A 21,639-nucleotide genomic window follows, 5' to 3' on the forward strand; every position below is an offset into this window, starting at 1 on the left:
TTGGGTTTTTTTGTAGCTTCTCAAGGCCTGGGGTGCCTCTCTCCTTTCTACATTTGTGGCATTCCACCCTACAGCGATTAGTCCCACCAGTCCATTTAGCTCCTGACCTTGTCTCTGCCTTTCCTTCCCTCTTCGATATGTCCTCTTCTCTACACTTAGCTATGAAGCATCTGTTGTGAGAGTCTTTGGGTTCTTTTCTGGGTTATTTATGCTGATGTGAGTGTTACCTAGTTATATCCATGAGATGCGGTGATCATAGGTCCACCTACTCCCGTCTTCCCGAGAAATTTACATTCTTTAATTTTCGTATGTTAAATCAGTCTTGCATTTCTTGGATAAATTCTATTTGGTCATTGTGCATAATCCTTTTAATATGTTGTAGGATTCAATTTGCTAATATTTTATCTTTTTTGTCTTAATCCTTAATAGATTCAGATCTTGGTAAAGAAAAATGATATTTATTTGGCCCCTGGAATCCTAACAATTACTTTCTTGAGAAACTTTCTCTCATACGGTCCTGTCCCCAAACAGCTCCTATGTAATCCTATAACTAAGCAAGTAGCATTTATCCTATTATATTTCTTTTGTCTCTTTATCTATTTGTCACTTTCTGCTTCTTGAGAACAGACTATATTTCCCGCTGTATCATAGTATCTAGTACAATCTTTGACTAGTATAATAAACTTCTGGGAAGCAGATAATCATCAGGTTTTTTAAAAAACGTGAACAAAGATGGAAAGGAGATTTTTTTTTTTTTTAACAAAGACTGATTATAAAAGAGTGGCTAAGACATAAAAGACTAGTGTCAGGAAGATTAAAATATCAAGTGAGTTAAGATATTGACAACAAGATGCAAATTTTAATCCAGGTATCTGGGTGGGTCAATCACTTAGGCCTCTGACTCATGATTTTGGCTCAGGTCAAGATCTCACAGTTCATGGGTTTGAGCCCCACAATGGGCTCTGTGCTGATGGTGTGGAGCCTGCTTTGGATTCTCTCTCTCTATCCATCCCTCTGCCCCTCCCCTGCTTGTTTGCTCTCTCTCAAAATAAATAAACTTAAAAAAACTTATAAAAAAGACGTAAATTTTACTTAGGTCTTCATTCTTAATATAGGTATCACAGAACTTTTAAATCTGTTCTGGGATTATTAAAAAAATTTTTTTTAATGTTTATTTATTATTAAGACAGAAACACAGCATGAGTGGGGGAGGGGCAGAGAGAGAGGGAGACAGAATCTGAAGCAGGCTCCAGACTCTGAGCTGTCAGCACAGAGCCTGACCTGGGGCTCAAACTCACAAACTGTGAGATCATGACTTGAGCTGAAGTTGGATGCTCAACTGACTGAGCCAACCAGGGGCCCCTGTTTTGCTGGGATTATTTTAATAATCATCATCCTGATGGATGACAGTGAGTAGAATCCCTCAGCTCTAAGTTGCTTCTGTCTTTTCTATCAAATAGTTTTATTCTCTCTAGAAAGGGGAGAATAAATATTGGTAAGAGATGACAGAAATCAAAAGGTTCTGAATGAGTTATTTCCAGACATACTGTGTCTCACACAGAAGGTCATAAAACCATTGACAACAATTTTTTTTGAAGAAATCAAGGCGGGACTCTCTCTGTTCTCTCCTAAATGTCTAACTTGTCACTTAAGACTGCATCATAATTTAAGTATCAATTTCTTCAAGAAAACATGCCCTGAGATTTCTAGGCTGGATCCTCTTCTTTGGACAATCAGAGCAGTTTGTAAAAATCGTTATGAATTTATCTAACTCTTAGTGTAATAAACTGTATAGGAGTCTTACTAAAATTTATACCTATTCCTTAAGTGATGAGTAGCTAACGTAGTTGAAGAAAGGGAGAATTAAGTTTCAGCCAGAGAAGATACCATGAGCAAAGGCAAAGAGGTAAGACTGACTTTGAGGTTACAAGATCATCTTTGCTGAGGTCTGAAGTAAAAGGCGGAGAATGGCAAGGGGGAAAACTGGAGAGGCAGTCAGGAGCCAGCATCGGGAGTCTTGTACATCATGCTCTAGAACTTGGTTTCTATGCTGTAGCTAGTGGTTGTCAGAACATCTTTTGAATGAACAGAACATTATTGAAAGAAAGAAATTTGTCAGGATGAATAAGGGTTGGATGGGCTAGGTCCTAACTACTTGGTCTTTCACCACCTCTCACTTACAGTTTCCTAAGTGGTGAGTTGCAACATATGGTCTGCAAACCGCCAACATGAGAATTACCTGAAGTACCTTATAAAAAATGTAGATTAAGGGGCTGACAACAAGCCCAGCTTGGAATGAGAAGCTCAGGTTTCCATAAGCTCCCCAGGTAATTCTCGTGTACACTAAACCTTTACACCCAAACATCCTATAAGACAGCTGGGCTATGATCTTCAAAAATGCGAGGGTTGTGAATGACAAAGAAAGGCTGAGTGGCTGTTCCAAACTGAAAGAGAATACAGGGATGTGGCATTTAAATGCACTTTGTGATCCTGAATCAGGGAGAATTTTTGCTCTAAAGGACATTACTGCTACATTTGGCAAAATTTAACTGTACTATATAAAATAGTATATCAAAATTGAATTTCCTGATTTTAATGTAAGACGGTGTTCTCGGAAAATATATATTGAAGTTGTTTAGGAATAAAATGTCTGCAAAAAAATGGGTTGGGAAAATATAGTTAGGTGGATACAGTTCTTCATACTATTCTTGAAATTATTTTGAAATTACAAGTTATAGGAAAAAAAAGGGGCGGCTCAATGGCTCAGGCAGTTAAGCATCTGACTTTGGCTAAGGTCATGATCTCACAGTTTGTGAGTTTGAGCCCCGCATCGGGCTCTGCACTGACAGTGAGGAGCCTGTTTGGGATTCTCTCTCTCCCTCTCTCTCTGACTCCTGCTTTCTCTCTCTCTCAAAATAAGTGATACACTTTAAAAAAATTAAAAAGAAAAAGCCTAAAAAAATTTAAATCTTAGGACTGTGCTAACTTCAACCACTTTTAGGAAAAGTTGTAATTACTGAAAGGCTTTAGGCAGTAGTTTTACATAATCTGATTGGTGTTTTTGATAGATCACTTTTATGGGAGGTAAGAAAGATGGAATTAGGATGACAATCCTGGTGGCAAGAAAGCCAATTAGAAATCTCCTCTAAACAGGTGATGAGTGAAAAGAATGATGACATGATATGGAAATAAAGAGATTATGAGGTAAAATCAGTTGGATTCAAAGGCTGGATCTGAGGGATGGAAACCAAAGGAAAAAAAAAAAAGAGTAGCTGTCATGTTTCTAGGTTGAAACAGGGCGGGGGGGGGAGGGTGTTCTGTATATAATACTGTGACCAAGGTTATAGAGAATACAGGAGGAACAGCATTTAGTGTGGAATTAGATGAACTTGAATTTGGATACGGGGGACATCTCTGTGGAGATGTTTAGGAGATATTTAAATACAAAAGTTTAAAGCTTTGACAAGAAGTCAAATGTATATAGAGATATGTCCATCTGTACACACACACAAATATATAGCAAGTACAATGACAGGCATACTTAAGGTCGAGAGTTCATGAGAACTTAATCATCTAAGATGATTTAATTTAACAGGAATAAATTTAAAGCCCAGGACAGTGAACCAAAATTTTTCTGAAGATGCAGAAAATGGAAAAGACACTACTACTGAGCAGCAGCAGGTGTGAGTATATAAAAATGCAATTTATCAGTACTTTAGGATAGTTTCCAGAAATACAGATGCAACCTTAGACCACATTAATGGAAATCTAGGACATAGAAAGAAGCAAATGAAAGTGATGATTTATTGTACACTCATTAGCTGGCATCTACAATGCTGGGTTCAGCTTCATTCAAGCTTGAACAGTGACAGGAAAGAATAACATCAGGGGGTAAAGGACCTGAATCATGCTATAGTGTGGATGGTTGAAAGAAATGTAAGGGAAGTTTCAAGAAAATAAATGATTGCTTTAAAAAAAAAACTTAACATCTACCATATGGAAGCAGCATTGCGTTTTTCAAGGAGAATCAGAAAATGAGTCAGTCAGAAATACCTTTAAGGTTCACTTTTTGTTTTGTGTAATTAAAGAGGTAGAGGGACACATGTTTTTAGCTTCACAGAAAAAGGATGTTCTCAATGCTATAGGTCTCTAGCAATGGAATGAACTATACAACTGGGTAAACTACTTAAAAAGCTCACATGTAGATAATATGTGAGCACTCATTATTGTCTCTATTCCTATTTTACTCACCTAAACCTCGATTAGGGAATGGTCTTCCGAAATAATCAAATATATAGTCATCTGATACATCTGGGTTTGTAGCTAAAAAAGATGATAAAAGATCATTTGTAGCATGAAAATAATTTCTTGAGTCTTTTACACTTCCTATTTTTTCTTTTTCTAAACAAAAAGCCTAGAAGATAACATAAAGAGCTTAGCTCAGTTAATTAACACAGCTCTCAAGTATTATGAATTTTTGCTGCATTTTTGCTATTTATTATTAAACTCTAAAAAAGTATCCCTACTCTTTAGGTCAGCAATTCTTTTCTAGGAATCTAGTATAAATAAGTAAGAATATACACAAATACAGAGTTATAAGGTCTTCATTATTGTTTGTAATAGAAAAAAATGTAAGCAAAAAAAGTTTAACAATAGAGGTGGCTAAATAAAGGTTCACCAATACAATGGAATACTTTGCCACCATTTATTAACATGTAAAGAAGTTTATAATATACTTCGATTTTAAATGAAAATGTAGACTGCACACTAACATGGACATTGTGAGATTAATATGGAGTGTATGTGCACAGATGTAGAAAAAGATCTAAAATAAGTATTGTAAAATACGCTTTTCAGTTCTAATTTTTGATATTAAATTTTCAATAGAGGAATATATTAAAGTTATATGTAAAAGTGATTTGCTTGGATGATCACTATGAGAAAGAGTAAAGTTCAAATCAATTAACCACATTAGTGATAGTAGAATTTTCCCCTTTCCTTGGTGTGGTTCTTATTTCCACTTCTAATCAGCCTGCTAGATCATAAGCTAAATGGATATGTATACATGGATACAGATACAGGTATATATAAATTTTTAATTAGGTCATCTGAAACAAATTTATATGCAACTTAGCAAATTCCAGTAAAAGCAAATGAATAGTCCATAATTTTATTTCTCTCCTGTTTTCATCCTCTATTAAGTTATAAAATGAGAGGAACAAGATGGTTTTTAAAACATAAAATCTATATTCTGTTTGGGGAAAAAAAAATCTTTCAAATCAGAGAGATCCCTCAAGTACAGGGCCCGCTCACTCCAACTTTCCATCCTTTGTGCTCTCTTGGAGCCCTGGCTAGACTACTCGCATTATACCTAGAATACTGCACTTCATTTGTTCACTTGTTTTTCTCTCCCTATTAAGAGATGAGCTCCTGGGGTAAGAAATGGCATAGGATACCACTTAATATCCCTAGCACCAAGCACAGTGGGAACCTCAAAGTTGTAGCACAAAAGCGTGGAATAAATGCATTAATTGTTTAGAGAGAGTAGAAACAGAACATTACCTTTCACATCGGAATTTGATTGTTTGTGTCTTTGCACTAAATGTCCTTTATCACACACCTAATGGAACACAGAACCAGAAGGAAAACAATATGTTATAAACATGAAAAGGAAGTATATTCCCTATATCATCTTTGGTATAGTAGTTTGCAACATTTCTCATTTTATCTTCATAGGATTTAGAATGGACAAAAATATCTCTTAAGTCAGAACCTCCTAATACCCTTCATAACACTACTTTTCTCCTGCAGCAATGAGTAGAAGAAAATATTGATACGGTGTTTTGGCACTAAAGGGAGTTAAAAATTTTTTTCACTTCATATAGAATTTATTTACAATGAGAAAGAGACAAAAAATGTATGGTTACAGTCTCACTTATTTAAATAAAGATGTAGGAAGATAATATGAAATGAGTTAAAATATATAAAATTATATGAAAATGTGTAATTGATTACAAAACTGTGCTTATATAAAAAATATTTTGTAGAAAGTCCATAGTAAGGAAGAACATACACATGATATTTTCTACCTTGAAAAAAGAATTGCCTGTAATGACCATGTACATTAAATGAGACAAAACACTATGTAATTATAACAGCTAATCTTGAATAGTCTACAAATCATGTAACCATGAAAACACTTTAAGCTTTTGTTTAAAAAGTTTCCAAACTTTTGTTTCTGCATCTGTGGATATTATAGAGAATTTTGCAAAAGGGCGTAAGAAGGGGAAACCCCCCGAGAACATCAATATTTTTTTTTTTTGCCAACATGTTATGCATATCAATTCAGGAAGAAAAGTGGACTATGGAATAGTTAAAAACTAAAATCCCCCTTTTTTATAGATTGTATCGGCAGCAAAAAACTGGATAGAATCATTATAAAAAATGAGAGGAGGGGCCCCTGGGTGGCTCATTCAGTTAAGCGTCCGACTTCGGCTCAGGTCATGATCTCACGGTTCGTGGGTTCGAGCCCCACGTCTGGCTCTGTGCTGACAGCTCGCTCAGAGCCTGAAGCATATTTCAGATTCTGTGTCTCCCTCTCTCTCTGACCCTCCCCTGCTCACGCTGTTTCTCTTCCTCTCAGAAATAAATAAAACATTAAAATTTTTTAAAATGAGAGGAAAGTATAAAAATAAAAACTTGATTATTGAAGGCAGAGAGAAAGGAAATATTCTAGAAAAAATTACACAAAGTTAAAAGTAGCAAACCTATATAATCAGAATTTTGAGAGACAAGATATGAAATTAGGTTGGAGAAATTCACTTGTGATAAGACTTGATGAAATCAACATCATTTTTAGCCCACTTCTTTGATTGAAATGATGTTGTAAGCTATTATAAACTATTCTATTCCATTCATCCTACAGAAAATCACCAGGCCAGTGTCCTTAGGAACATGATCTCCCAATTCTAACCACAGTAATCTATAGTTGTTTGTTTCTGCTCAAGTCTCCAAATCAATTACTGAGAATGTCCAGGTAGGAACTAAAGTTTAACTAAAATACTTTAAAAATAACTTCCAAGTATTATTTTCAGGATGTATGGATGTCTTAACAAACAATTAAAATAAATAATTCAGAGCATGAATTTAGGCTGTCCTCAGGCATTAAACTAAGTTGACACCGTTCACTCTTTTTGCCAAAAATTATTAAAATGAATTTCAAGACCAATGGCTAAGAACTCCTATTAGTTTATAAGAGCACTTATGTATGCAGCTTTTCAAATAACCAAAATGATGACTGTTTTCCATCTGGAAAATCCAACATTAAATATAGATTATGGTGTCTAAATTTTGAAGCTCCAGTCAACAAAGAGGAGAATACATAAATATTTAATAAAAAGGAATTTACTATATTTTACCTGGAATATAGCTTGGGTAGAGGAGAAAAACCACTATATGGAGACATTTATGCGGAGTAAATAAATATGTGTGAGAAAATCTACATACAAAACGATAAATAACAATCCCCCAAACAAAATCTGCTTTGGTTACTGAGTTCTGCAAATGACTTAACACATTGAGATCAATTGGAGAGTTTGTTTACCAAAAACTTTTTTTATAATCTTGGCCCTCTCCCAAGCATACTCACATTGCTTCGATTGCACAATTTACAAACAAGAAAGCAGATATCAATATAAAAATGATATTACTCTAACAATGAGCTTTGAAGACTAGAATTCAAAATTTATGAGCAATACTGCACACAAACGAGTGCATGCATACTGATAAAATCTGAATCTCTGTGGATTAGATCAACCTCAGTTTTATGCCATCGCTACGGTATCCTAACACACGCAAGATGTTAACAACGGAGAAGTCGTGGATGCAGCAGAGCTCCCACACCGAGAATATTTCAAAATAAAAAGTTCTTAAAAGCTATCTGTTTTTGTCTGGTTCTCCCCAGAGGCAAAATCTCTGACCTGTGTCGGAGCTGGGGGTGGGGACAATGTCACTCTTCTGTCAGTGACACCCACTTTAGGAGCTGAGCTGTAGGCGGGAAGAGGGCAGCAGTCTCTGGTCTTCCCTATTTGCCTCTCTCACCATGCTGAGGCAAGGGTGACTAAGGGCCACAACGTTCTGGGTAACGTGGCACCCCAGGCAGAATATCTATCTCCTAAAGGGAGCCTGGTTAGAAGAAGGGAGCCCCGCCTCTTGTCTGCACTCACCTGGAGCTTGGCCCAGCAACAGGAAGCTGCAGGCAGGGCAAGAACTGCTGATGCCCTGCCCTTCTTGGGGCGACAGCCCTCTGGCGCATGAGTGGAGAGAGGGGGGCTCTGTGTCCTTGGCTGTGCTGGTCTGGAGTGGAGTTTCAGTCTCCCTCAACTGTGAGGGGGAGGAAGGAATACTGCTTCAAATACTATCAGCTCTTGCTGTTTTTATTAAATTTCAGGAATTTTTCACAAATAAATGGTTTTCATTTGCTCTTTGCCCTTAGGGCGATGGTTGTTTTGTTTTTAATATCAGTTAAAACAACTGCAATTTTTGCTAGATGAATGGATTTGCAGAGCTCCTCATGCTGTTACGGTAGAAGTCAGTCTCTCAATACCATCTATTCTTACACTCTTGTATTGCCATTTAATTTTTCTTAATCTTATTTCTTCTTAATATCCTAAATGTAGCTTTATAAGATACCTCAAATACTTTTCAGAGTAAGGTAAGTAAAAAATGAAACTTAAGTATAGCACCTATTAATAAAATCCACTTCTCATCTGTCAAGGTTCTTTTGTATTTTTATAAACGGCAAATAATATAAGCAAAGTTTTAATCACTAACTTTTCCCAGGGAAAAAATTAGGGTATAGAAAGTGTAACAGGCAAGACTTTGCCATTCTCTTGCAACCATTTTTCAAAAAGTATTAATAACCAGTTCAATGAATACCTCTTGCTCTTCTCTGGTGTTTTGATGACTTGCTATGGTAGAATTTCTTTCCTTCTTTGTTTTCAGGTGTTTTTTCTTGTTTGTTATCTAAGTAAAAGAATCACATTTGAAATCTATATTTAATCAACACATCAAAAATGGTATAAATGTGCACATAAAACTATCCTAAGACTTCCACTTCTAGGAAGATAAAGTACTTTTGCTTCCTGTTTTGAACTAATAAATTAAGTCAGCAATGTAGCAGGATACAAAGTCACCACACAAAAATCAACTGCATTTTTATACACAATTAGAGAACAATTTGAAAAGGAAATTACAAAAGCAATCCCATGTACAATAGTATCAAAAAGAATAAAATACTTAGGAATTAACCAAGAAGGTGAAAGAAAACTTCACCTTCTTGTACAAAAAACTACAGTGAAAACTACAAAACATTGCTGAGAGGAATTAAAGAAGACATAAATAAATGAAAGCATATCAATATTACCCAAAGCAATCTATGGATTCAGTGCAATCCCCATCAAAATCCCAATAACTTTTTTTTTGCAGAAATAGAAAAATCCATCCTAATATTCAAGGATCCCAAATAGCCAAAATAATCTAGGAAAAAAAAAAAAATTGGAGGGCTCATACTTTGATTTCAAAATTTACTACAAAGCTACAGTCATCAAAACTGTGGCATAAAAATAGCCATAAGCTCAAAGAAAAGAAAAAGAATAGAGAGCCCATAAAGAAATCCTTGCATATACAGTCAAATGATTTTTGACAAGGGTGCCAAGACCATTCAATGGGGGAAAGGACAGTCTTTTCAACAATGGTGCTCAGAAAACTGGAACGCCACTTGCAAAAGAATGAAGTTGGGACACTTACCTCAAAACAAATACAAAAAGTAACTCAAAATAGTTCAAGGACCTAAATGCAAGACCCAAAAGGATAGCGCTCTTAGAAGAAAACCTAGGACAAAACATCACAACAATGGATTTGGCAATGATATGATACTAAAGGCTAACAGCCCATTTGGGCAATACTGAGGTCTTGAGCCCAACAGCCTGTGAAGAACTGAATTTTGTCAACAATCATGTAAGTGAGCTTAAAAATGGATCCTTTCTCAGTCATGTCTTCAGACGAGACCACCTGACCAACACCTTCACTGCAGCCTTTTGAGAGACCTCAGACAGAAGCACCTAGTGAAGCCACTCATGAATCTCTCTCATGGAAATGGCATGAAAATAAGTATCCATTGTTTTAAGCTGCTGCTTGGTGAAATTTGTTGCTTCGCGATAGAAAACTAACGAGCATCTATCTCACTCCATTTTAGCTGCTATAATAAAATACCACAGACTGCATGGCTAAAAAACAAATTTATTTCTCCTAGTTCTTCAGGCTGGAAGGTGGAGGTCAAGTGCCAGTATGGTTAGGTGAGCACTCTCTTTTGGGATGCTGACCTCTCATTTGTATCCTCGTATGGTAGAAGGGGCTAGGGATCTCTCTGGAGCTCTTTTATAAGGCACTAATCCAGAGGGCTCTGCCTCATGACCTAATCACTTCCCATAGGGCTCACCTTCCAGTACCATCATATTGGGCATTATATTTTCAAATGAACAGTGGATTTGCAGGCATGGGATGTATGTTATGATACCAATTCTCATTAAGTGGTGTGGCTTCTGAGAAGTAATGCAATCTATCTGGACCTTTAAAGTAAGGGTGTTAAGAATCCTAAGGTTAGGAAATTCTATGATTTAAAGATATGTTACATAATCAGAAAATAAAAATTATTGCTATACAATAATTATGCAATGGCAAGCAATTTTTTTTGCCTTATTATTAGTCACAATGAGAAGAGTACCCAAACCATAGGCAGAAATTTTCAGTCATACCTGAGAAGTTATTTTGAGAAGGCAAGTCTGAGACTCATTGGATTCTGAACTGTCAGAGCCTCGGCTACTACAAAAAAAAAAACTTTGATATAATAACTTTTAATTATTATATTTACATTTTATATTTACAATTACTTTATTACATATAAATATTAAAACAATATGGTGGCATTTTAAAATTTCAACTGTTACTTTTATTCTATTATCTTATTGGAATGGTAGAAATGGTTCTAATTACAAGAATGTTTATGAGGCACCCAGATGACTCAGTTGGTTAAGCGTCCAACTTCAGCTCGGGTCATGATCTCACAGCTCGTGAATTCGAGCCCCACGGCCGGCTCTGTGCTGACAGCTCAGAGCCTGAGCCTGCTTTGGATTCTGTGTCTCTCTCTCCATCCCCCCCTCACACTCTCTCTCTCTCTCTCTCTCTCCCCCCTCTATCTATAGTTGGGATTTTCAGTTGAGACTGATAATTTTATATCCTATAATTATTATAAAGACTATCTTGACTTACCCAGACTCTAGATCCAATGTAATTTCTTTCAGAGAAGTATCTGAATCCTCAAGAACTTTTTCCAAATTTATAGGTTTTTCCATCTCTTCCAATTCTTTCAGACACTGATAATACTAGGGGAAAATGATTAATTATAAAATAATTTTATTTCCTAATTAAAATAATTGAATACTTATAGATACCTAGAACAACTACTATGAGGACATCAAGTACCAAAAACCCCAAGCACTGTTGACACAGTAAAAGGAAGAAACTGCCATAGGCCCTCAGTTAGGTTATGTTATCTGATAAACTGGAGTTTGAAGCATTACCAAATGGGCTCTGCTTACCTTGGTTCGGTCTGGATCACAATAGTCCAAAAGAGAATCACAAAAATGATATCCCATTGACTCCAAGTCTTTTGTGTTGAAATGAGTACCTCGTTTATTACCTAAAACACCAATCAGTTTATCCACCATTGAGGATGGGTTAATCATTTGTCCTTAAGGGGCAGGCTTAAGTTCTAAAACACAGAATATAAATAAAACCTCTGATCAGATTCCATCTCCTGTCCTTTGGATTTGCTTCTCCAGGGCAGGTCATTTAACAGCTTATTGCTTTCCCTCATTCCCTCTCCACACCTGGATCAAAGCTGACTTAACACATATTAGGCGATGTTGTAGGGTGAAAGAAAATTTAGTAAGAACATGTGGAATGCTTGGTTACCAGTTATAAACATGCTCATAATCACTTAGAGACAAGCTTGGGTAAATATTTTAATGTTTTCATCATCATCAGCACTTTCCTTTGAGTCAATAAATTTTCTAAAAATGTAACCATTTTCTTAATATAGAGTATTCTAAGGGTAAACCAAAAGATTTCTTAAATGTAACTACAGAGCACACTTTAAGTTTTTTTATTGTTTATTTCTGAGAGACCGAGACAGACAGACAGACAGCACAAGATGGGGAGGGGCAGAGGGAGAGGGAGACAGATTCTGAAGCAGGCTCCAGGTTCTCCACTGCCAGCACAGAGCCCAATGCAGGGCTTGAATTCACTTGAACTCACGCAAGATCCTGACCTGAGTCAAAGTCAGATGCTTAACTGACTGAGACACCCAGGCACCCAAGCACACTTTTATTTTTAAAGGAACCAAGTGTTTCCATTAATATATAAATTAGCCCCCCCAAAGAACTCCCAACAAACCCAGTCTATTTTGCCTTGCAAATAGCAAATCCACTAAAAACCTTTCTATCCTGGTATTTTAAGTATGAGCATCGCTTTTTCTTGCAATCACGAGTCATCTACAAGGACTCTTTCTTAAAACAAGACAAAAACAATCAACCAATTAGGTATTTTATCTATATGCTAAAACTTCCTTTTTTAAACAAAGGGAACTGATGAGATGGAGATAAAGTTTATTCATCCTGTTTAGAGAACTGATTGGACACCAGGATGTATCTAAGTAGGAATAAAGTGCTCACTATCAACTTGTCTACACTCTTAATCTTACATTAAAAACGTCCCTTTGGTGTGAAGCTCTGAGAGCTATGGAGAACACTTGGTCTTACCCAGGGTAGATCCACAAAAAGTAGCCTCCATGGTAAAGCTGTTCCTGATTCCCATTTTCCACATTACTACCCTTCCTGTTCCCTCTTTGCTCTTCTGAACATTAAACTTGCAAGCTGAGAATGAAAACTAAAAATAAGCAAAAATGAGAAAAATATGTTTTTCTGAGTACAATGTCTTTCTCAGGAAGTAGGGTTGAAAAGGAGGAAGTAGTGCAAAAGCAGTAATTCTAAAGTTTCACAGGCTTTTATTTCCTAACCAGTGGAAATAACTCATTTTAAGGATGACATTTACATTTCTGAGGACTACAGATTTGAATGCTGGTAATAAATTTTAATCTATATATAACATATACATTCAAAACCTGTTAATTCTTGATACCGTTGGGATAAGATCTTATACTTTAAAAAAACTTACAGGAAAGGGCTTAAATATGTTTAGGAGTAAAGATTATAAAAAATTTTTTAATGTTTATTTTTGAGAGAGACAGAGTGTGAACAGGGGAGGGTCAGAGAGAGAGGGAGATACAGAATCTGAAGCAGGCTCCAGGCTCTGAGCTGTCAGCACAGAGCCCAATGTGGGGCTCAAACCCACAACTCACAAGACCATGACCTGAGACACAGTCGGAGGCTCAATTGACTGAGCTACCCAGGTGCTCCTGACTAACGTAGATTTTTTGAATAGAATAAGGATGCTTTATTTTCGCAAGACTGATCACTAGAAAGCTATCCTGAAATATTGTTATATTTACAAAATGTTTTAGTAAAAAAAAAAGTTTTTGTAATTTTATTTTTTTATTTACAATAAAAGTGAACCTATGTCAATGCCATCACCTCTAAAAATCTCCCTTGTATCATTCCTTTATATTCACAAGTATTTAAGTTATTCTGAAGCCACAGTAAATGATATCATTTTCAGTTGTGGTTTCCAAGTGTTCAGCGTGAGTCTATAGAAACGTTAAATGGTTTTTATGGGTGGACTTTGTCATGCAGAACATTGCTAAACTCACTTACCCTAGGACTTTTTTTGTGGATTGCTTTGGATTTTCTATGAAGACAACTGTGTCATCTGTATTACCTGTTCCTTCCCAAAGTGTCTGCCTTTTCTTTCTCTTGCCTGTCAGCACTTAGAACCTCCAGTACAAGTCTGCACTGAAGGAGTAAGGCTGGCTATCCCGGCCTTGTTCCCGACCGTATGAGGAAAACAGTCTTTTACCGTTAAGGTGGAAGGACAAGGCTCATTTTTTTCTTCACATGTCAAATTAAATATTCCATATAGTTCCTTTTTTATGGCCAGTTGTATAAACAAGTCAAAATAACTAAGAGAGTTTACTAAGGTGATCTATTCTGCAGTCTCACATGAGCAACACGTAATAAAAGTTAAAAATCTTAAATGGTACTTACTTTATCTGGACAATTTTTGCTCAGCATAAGTGGAAAGATTCGTTGCTGTAAGTATAATGCTTTACATTTATCACTACCATCACAACCATACATGAAGATGTTCTCTTTCGTACTATGGCCATGAAGGTCACAATATAAAATAACCTCTCGTTTCTCCATTAATCTACCAAGAAAAAAAAAAAAGCTAAATTATTAAATTTCACTTCTGCATTTTTCTTCTCTGGGTGTAACTATGGATTTGCAAGTCTAATGTGCAAATAAACAATTTCTTATATCCTTGCTTTCGACTTCTTTCTCTTATTTATACTGCACATTATTGAAATTTTAAAACATCTTGGGGCACCTGGGTGGCTTAGTCGGTTAAGCGTCCGACTTTCGCTTAGGTCAGGATCTCGCGGTTCGTGGGTTTGAGCCCCGCGTCGGGCTCTGTGCTGACTGCCAGCTCAGAGCCTGGAGCCTGTTTCAGTCTGTGACTCCCTCTCTCTGACCCTCCCCTGCTCACTCTCTCTCTCTCAGAAATAAATAAAACATTAAAAAAAAAATAAAAATAAAACATCTATAGTAATTTCCTGTTAACTATATACATATATAAAATATGAATGTTTACATTCCATTTTAAGGATAAAATTTACCTTTCACCCAAGACTCTTCACCGTATCCCTCTGCTTTATTATTCTGGTTTTCCCTTGCACACAGAAAACAGCTCACTCCTAGCTCTGCCCATTAGCTTTCACAGAGATTCCTTCTGACTAGAATACCTTCTTTCTTCATCTCTGTGAGTGCAAATACTGCCCCGCCAGGCTGACTTCATGTCTCACTTCCTGATTAGTCAAGGTCATATATATATTTTTTAAATTTCTGTAGCACGTCCATTATTTCTTTAGTGATTTTCTGTCTGGTTGACCTAAGCACATAGTATTGGTACCATTTACTTGACACTTGCCTTGGAAAGTTTTCATATTTTTGATATTTACTCTACTTATGGGTAAGAAATGCTTCAAATCATCTAGAACAGTACTATGTGCACAAGTTCTCAAATATTTGTTAAAAACTGAGTACCTGAAAACTTGGTGCTAAAGCCAATTATTATATAACCCTTGATTAAAATGGTAAATATCATTTTGAGAAAAATGGTACCGAAGTTTGAATTTTCTTTCTGGTAAATTTTTAAAGATTTTTAAAAATGTTTGTTTATTTTTGAGAGAGAGAGACACACAGAGTGCAAGCAAGAGAAGGTCAGAGAGACAAGGAGACACAGAATCTGAAGCAGGCTCCAGGTTCTGAACTGTCAGCACAGAGCCCAATGTGAGGCTTGAATTCACAAACTGTAAGATCATGACCTGAGCCAAAGTTGGCCACCCAACCAATTGAGCCACCCAGGGGTCCCTTTCTGGTAAATTTTTAATACATAAAGGAATTATTACACATTTCTTAAGGGCACAATCTATGGCTTGTAAAACTTGCCACTGAATGAATTACTAAAGCAATAAAAATAAGACCCCCCCCCAAACTGACTGATGAAAATAACTAATGGAGAGGCTTTAAAAAGGTAAAAAAAAAAAAAAAAAAAAAAAAAAAAAAAGGGGNGGGCATTTTTTTGCTTCCCCTCCCCATATGTCTAAACTTTATATAGTGTTCTATTACTTAAATAGCCAAAATCACATATACAAGAATATCTGGAAGGGTAAGTACAAAACTGTTAGTACTAGTATTTATAGTAATATGAAATGTATTACTTTTATAAAAATATTAAAACCTAAAATCAAAGCATTCAAAACATAGCTTATATTATCAACAATACTCCTTTAAACTATAGTGAAATCCCAAAGTGAAGTCTGTTACATGTTTTAACTGATTGCCCTTTTCTCATTTGGTGTCCAATAAATTCTGATAATGTGTCCAATAAATTCTGATAATGTTAGAAAGCCACTAAATGACCATTACAAGTTTTTAGAAAACTAAGTAGATTATAAAGCAAGAATATCAAGTTAGGGCCTTAAATATGAAATATATTGAACATTTTTAAGTCAACATTTCCCCAGTTTTAATGACATTTCAGTTTCTTATATGTAAGTTAAAACAGACTTCTAAGTAATTCTCAAAGATATGTCATTACTTCGGAAGGGTCACTCTAAATTTTACATGAATTTAAAATCACTTGAGAAACAGCTTAGATCTTTTTTCTTACCCACAGGTCAAGATACTCTAAGTATCTTGTACTAAGTATCCTATACTAAAAATTACTGTCTCTTATTCTCATATTCTTTAAATACACTAAATCTTAGATATATTTATAGCTGCTTGCCTTCTCAAAATATGTGGGGCTTATTCTACGTACCTATGATCAATTGCAATGAGGTAGTTTTCCTTCTTGGAAGTCTTTCTGAAACTTAATGAGTAGATTCCTGCCTTAACCTTCTTACAAGTCAATCCGAGAAGAACTAAGACATTTAAAGTATTTTCTACAGAGACAAGCCAAAGGGCCTCGGCCTATAATCCATCTGGTGTTGGACCAGGGACCCTTCATGTCAAAGAGCACTAAGCAGACATTATAGATATTCTAATCAGCATCCTTTCTTATTATTTTTTTAAATTTTAGAATAATTTTAGATTACCCAAAATTTGCAAAAATAGTAGTGTTTCCACACACCCCTTGTCCATTTCCCCCTAATGTTAACATATTACATAACCGTGGTACCGCGTTCAAACCGAAACAAACACTGGTACACTACTAGTAACTAAACTCCCAACCTTATCGGATTTCACTGGTTTTGCCACAGATGTCTTTTCTGTCCCAGAATCCAATCAGGGTCATCACACTGCACTTAGCTCTCTTTTTACTGTTAGTTATCCCCAGGAAACAAAGGACATCATGGGTTATTTTTTTTTAGTCACTGAATATTTCTCAGATAAGTGCAGGGCATCCTGGAGACCTATCTGTGAGGGGTATAAAAACAGTTTTCGGTCCTTTTGGTGGCGATCTGCACCTCAATCCCTTTGTGCCTAGCAGATGAAAAGATTAGCAAGGAAGTGCAAGTTGAGCTGAGGCTGAACGGAGATAACGGGGGCCATCCTGAGCCTGTCAGCTCCTCTGATGGACTGGAGGTACACGTGAGGTCCTCAGCCTTCACACGGTCCTTGTACCTGCACTAGGAGCCCTAACAAAGTGGGATGAGGATATATACACTCTCTATAATAGTACTTACTATTGTATTTCAATAATCCTAAACAGTTTACAAAGAGTTTTTACATTTGTATCTGATTAACAATTTTTTTCTTTTTATATCTGAGCTCACACTGAAAACATTCATATCTTTCAATGTTCTGTATTTTTTTTCAGGCACTTTATTTAATAATACTCTCAATCCTCCTGCCTATGAAGTATTATTGTTACCACTTTATAGATGAGAAAACCGAGCTTTAGATTTATTTTTAAATTGCTCAAGGCCACACAGCAAATGATATACCAGGACTCCAATCTGATATTTTATCTCCATTCTACACTCTTAACCAAAAAAGTTTTAAGAGGCTTTGGACTTGGAATGGGGTTGTTTGACTCCAGTAAATCTTTCTGCTCTAGCACATGCCTATTCCTGATTGTTATTGCCTGAATCTATTAAAGAATTCACCCATTCAACAAATATTTAAATACTATGTGCATTTACTATTCTGGATTCTCTGGAAAACTTAAAGCTGTTTTTTTTTTTTTTTTCCTGGGGGGAAAAGCACTATCATTCATCAAAATTTCAATAACTATGTAACCTGATGGTCAAAACACTTATCATAGTAAAGAGTACACTTATCATGATTAGCACTGAGTAATGTATAGAATTGCTGAGTCACTATATTGTACACCTAAGCTAGTATCATATGTTAACTATACTGGAATTAAAAAACTTAATAAAAAAAGGCTCATCAAAGAGCAATGTATGATCAACATAGTGCCAGGATGCCCTATGACATATAATTATTTTTCACATGTAAGGGATTCAAGCGTCCCAAAGTAAACATCAGTGCTACCTTTACCTTTAGGAAGAAACCAGACTTGGGATATGCAAATTTAATTGTTAGTTTCACAGAGCCACTAAAATGTTCTAAAAATGTATCCATTATTTAAGAAAAGGCTGGTGAATCCAATGGCATAATGCCAGAAAGAAGAGAGGAAAGAATGGAGGAAAGTATCTGTAGTTAAACAATTAGTTAAACTGTCTTAAGAAAAGCTAGAGTAAAATGAGTGGGATTGTGGTAACAAAGTTCTCACTACCAAGTTTACTAAGTAGAGAGGTAATATGAAGCTTATCTTACCTATGGATCATGTTCCTCGTATACCAAACAGAAGGAAATGATTCCTTTAGGACAGATGTGTAGTTACGGTTTAAATCTCGTCCAGCTAAGGAACAACGATAATTTCCCACAATCACACCATCTGGATTCAGCATAGGTACCACCTTGAAGATGAAAGTGTCCCGAAGCAACTGCGCATCACTTGAGTCTCCTAAAATATAATCTAGGAAGCCTTTCATGATCCAAGAGCTGTTGGTTTCTCCTGGATGTACCCTTGCAGTCAAAATCACGGCCTTTCGCTTTTTTGAGTCTGTGTTCTTCAAGGGAGTAGTGATTGTTAAAACATACACCATGTTCCTAGCAATTGTGTGGCACAAGACACGTATGTTACAAAACTTTGACCGTACTGAGTCATTATTGATACGAGACAGGTACTCTTGCAGGTTGGTGTAAGTATACGGATAGCAGTGAGCAAAGTAGCAGGTGTCTTTGTTGTGTGGAAATTGAAATGTCCATGTAAGAGAGAAATAATGGCGTCCATCTTGTCCCTGGTTGTTCCTATAATACTTGATTTGGTCTCCTATTCTCTGCCAGCCAATATTATGAGCCTTGGCCTCTTTTTCAGAATAAAACAGTGGGCGCATACCCCGACTGTAAAGACTAGCAGGCTTAGTGAAATTGATTATAGTGAATCTGTAGACTATTCCTGCTTGAGTATTAGTGACTTGGAAATAGTACCACTGGGTGTGTTTATTTGTGAAGAGGTCAGGGCGCACAGTCAACTGGTATTCATATTCTGCCCTAATACAGAAAAAGGAAGGAAAAAAACATGTAAAAATGACATTCAAATTTAAATTACATAAGGAAAATTATTTTACTTTTACCTATTCACTGAGAGCCTTTTTTCCTGAAACTATTTAGGCAGCATCCAATAGCAAGTAACTGTAAAAGATAAAAGTTTTGAAATGTTCTCTCTTATTGGATATGAGATTGCTTCTATGCTAATTCTCTAAAGCCTTTTTATTTCTTTGTAATTCAAGAGATATGCATGTGATATAAAATCCTGTATTTCATCTCGATTACATTTCCTATAAAAAAGTGATTAAAGAAATCTTAAAACTGAATTAAAGTCCAGTGCTTCTTTTTTTATTTCAGATATATATTCCTGTTTTCTGTTAGAATCAAACCCTAGGGATCTGAAATACTATCACTGAGAAAGGTTTAAAACATATAAATTAACACAACCACATACATCAAGAAATTTGAAACTCTTTAAGGACTGTATTTGGTAACTATTTGCATCCCCCATACTTAGTCCCTGAGGATACTTAAATAAAGGTAAAAATCATTTTACTGGAACATTTGTTTTATACACACACACCACACACAATCTTACTGGGTTGTTTGTGACTTCTTCTTCACCAAGTAACCTTCTATTCTGTCAGAACTATGTACTTACTATGTGTATGTGTGTGAGTGAGGCATAGGTGAAATAAAGGATGTAAAACCAGAGCTGTTGAATCTAGGTCATGGGTATATGATGGTTAATAGAGAACTGTATTATTTTCTGCATTTAAATCTTTTCCTAGTAAAATTTTTTTAAAAGAATGTCCTTGGATAGCATGCATGTTCCCAAACATATTTTATAGAACACTCATCCCAAACACTATTCCAGTAAAAATATGAGAAGCAGTGTGAGTGTGTCTGTGTGTATGACAATTCATACTGGCATATTAAAAATGTACAGTACAGAAACCTGCTTAAGTTCACAGTATTTGAATCCAGAATTTGAACCTTTCATACCCCCTTCACAATAATCTCTAATTGGTATCTATACTTCAAGATACTAAAACTTTACCGTACGTAATACAGAAAATAATAAATAGTTGAAGGTCCAGCTCCTCAAATAAAAATAATTAAAACCTACACTTTGACTACCTTCTGTAGATTTCCACTCTCAAATCTTGCTTCAAACATCAAAGTATTGTCATAGTTATCCACAGGTTGCTTCAGGGGTGTTCGGCTGCCCCCTACGCGGGAATACACAAAACAGGGCTCCTTGTAAGCTGATGACAGAAGAAGACCATAAAGGTATCAACCCATGTCTAAAGTATACAGATTATTCTGCATAGAGTTTGGAGCCACAGTATAATGAAAGTGTCGCTAAGGATTTAAAATTTTAAAGCAATTTGACACTAACATACAGATTTGTTGAAGTAAGAAAGTCTAATAGTATTCAGACTAGAAAAGCAATGCCCAAAATAAATTCATGTATTTCTCACATTAAAAGTATTTATCCCACTTCTAATTATTATGGAGTAATTGGTCCTAAACTTTCCCATTCACTATAAATATAAAGCTGGACCAAAAAATGAGCTATTTCCATATATTTGATAACACACAGACTACAACTATAAGAATAGTTCAAAGAAGATAAATACATGAAGTAAGCCTGTGTTTAACCCTGGCTTTCTTCCTGAGAATACTTTCTGGCTACACCCTAAGAAGGTGGCACTTAAGAATAGCTGAGCGGAAGAGGCAAGATTGTTGCTTGGGGCTACTGAAATCTATGAGACAGGACACCAGAGAGAGGAAAGGTACATAGATGGAGGGGCTCAACAGTCTATATGGTGGTTCCCTGGTCTACGACTGAGGGCTTGGCTGGATAAGCACAGGGTAAGACCCAGTAAGACAGGAGAATGCTACTGTGGTGCTGAGATATCAGGCATGCAATTCTAGAACATACTGTACTTCTGACCTATCCAGAGTGGAAAGACGTCATTGAGTACCTCAGGCATTCAATCATGACTCAAGAAAGGCTGCATAGTAGGCATAAAGACCACATCCAAGGGTAAGGACCATGACCTAGGACTAAATGAAGGACTAAGACAAAATAAAAATTTTGCCCTTACAAAAATAAAACCAAGCCTGAAAGAAGCAAAACGATCTGCCAGCAATTTAACTGCCTACCAGAGCAAAAGTGGCATAATTTTTAAAAAGAACATAATACAGACTCCTACGACATATTTTCACAATGTCCTGCATATGATTTGGAAAAACTATGAAACACGAAGAA

The 21,639-nt window shown here is 36.0% G+C and overlaps 1 protein-coding gene and 1 long non-coding RNA gene across 18 annotated transcripts in view; one reads left to right on the forward strand and one right to left on the reverse strand.

Moving 5' to 3' along the window:
- The window catches only part of LOC144237022 (uncharacterized), a 69,220-nt gene that overhangs the window by 35,776 nt on the left and 11,805 nt on the right, over positions 1-21,639 (forward strand). For 2 of the 4 annotated variants that reach the window (XR_013336734.1, XR_013336735.1), the window contains one exon: positions 3,596-3,683. The exons of 1 other annotated variant lie outside the window; for it this stretch is intronic. This is a non-coding gene — a long non-coding RNA (uncharacterized LOC144237022). Of the gene's footprint in view, positions 1-3,595; positions 3,684-7,810; positions 8,387-21,639 lie in introns of those variants that run through there. One more of the 4 variants, XR_013336737.1, reaches the window with a different exon arrangement.
- The window catches only part of AGBL3 (AGBL carboxypeptidase 3), a 67,734-nt gene that overhangs the window by 25,627 nt on the left and 20,468 nt on the right, over positions 1-21,639 (reverse strand). For 5 of the 14 annotated variants that reach the window (XM_077770685.1, XM_077770684.1, XM_077770683.1 and 2 more), the window contains exons 6-15: positions 20,491-20,629; positions 18,585-19,364; positions 14,280-14,442; positions 12,879-13,005; positions 11,658-11,758; positions 11,329-11,441; positions 10,815-10,881; positions 8,938-9,024; positions 5,563-5,620; positions 4,252-4,323 (exon numbers count right to left, since the gene is read on the reverse strand). In XM_077770685.1, coding sequence (XP_077626811.1) covers positions 4,252-4,323; positions 5,563-5,620; positions 8,938-9,024; positions 10,815-10,881; positions 11,329-11,441; positions 11,658-11,758; positions 12,879-13,005; positions 14,280-14,442; positions 18,585-19,364; positions 20,491-20,629 — 1,707 coding nt within the window. The other 9 variants (XR_013336731.1, XM_077770690.1, XM_077770688.1 and 6 more) reach the window with 9 other exon arrangements.

This window comes from Crocuta crocuta, unplaced genomic scaffold, assembly GCF_008692635.1.
Source record: "Crocuta crocuta isolate KB4526 unplaced genomic scaffold, BGI_CrCroc_1.0 scaffold266, whole genome shotgun sequence".
NCBI classification, from domain to species: Eukaryota; Metazoa; Chordata; class Mammalia; order Carnivora; family Hyaenidae; genus Crocuta; species Crocuta crocuta.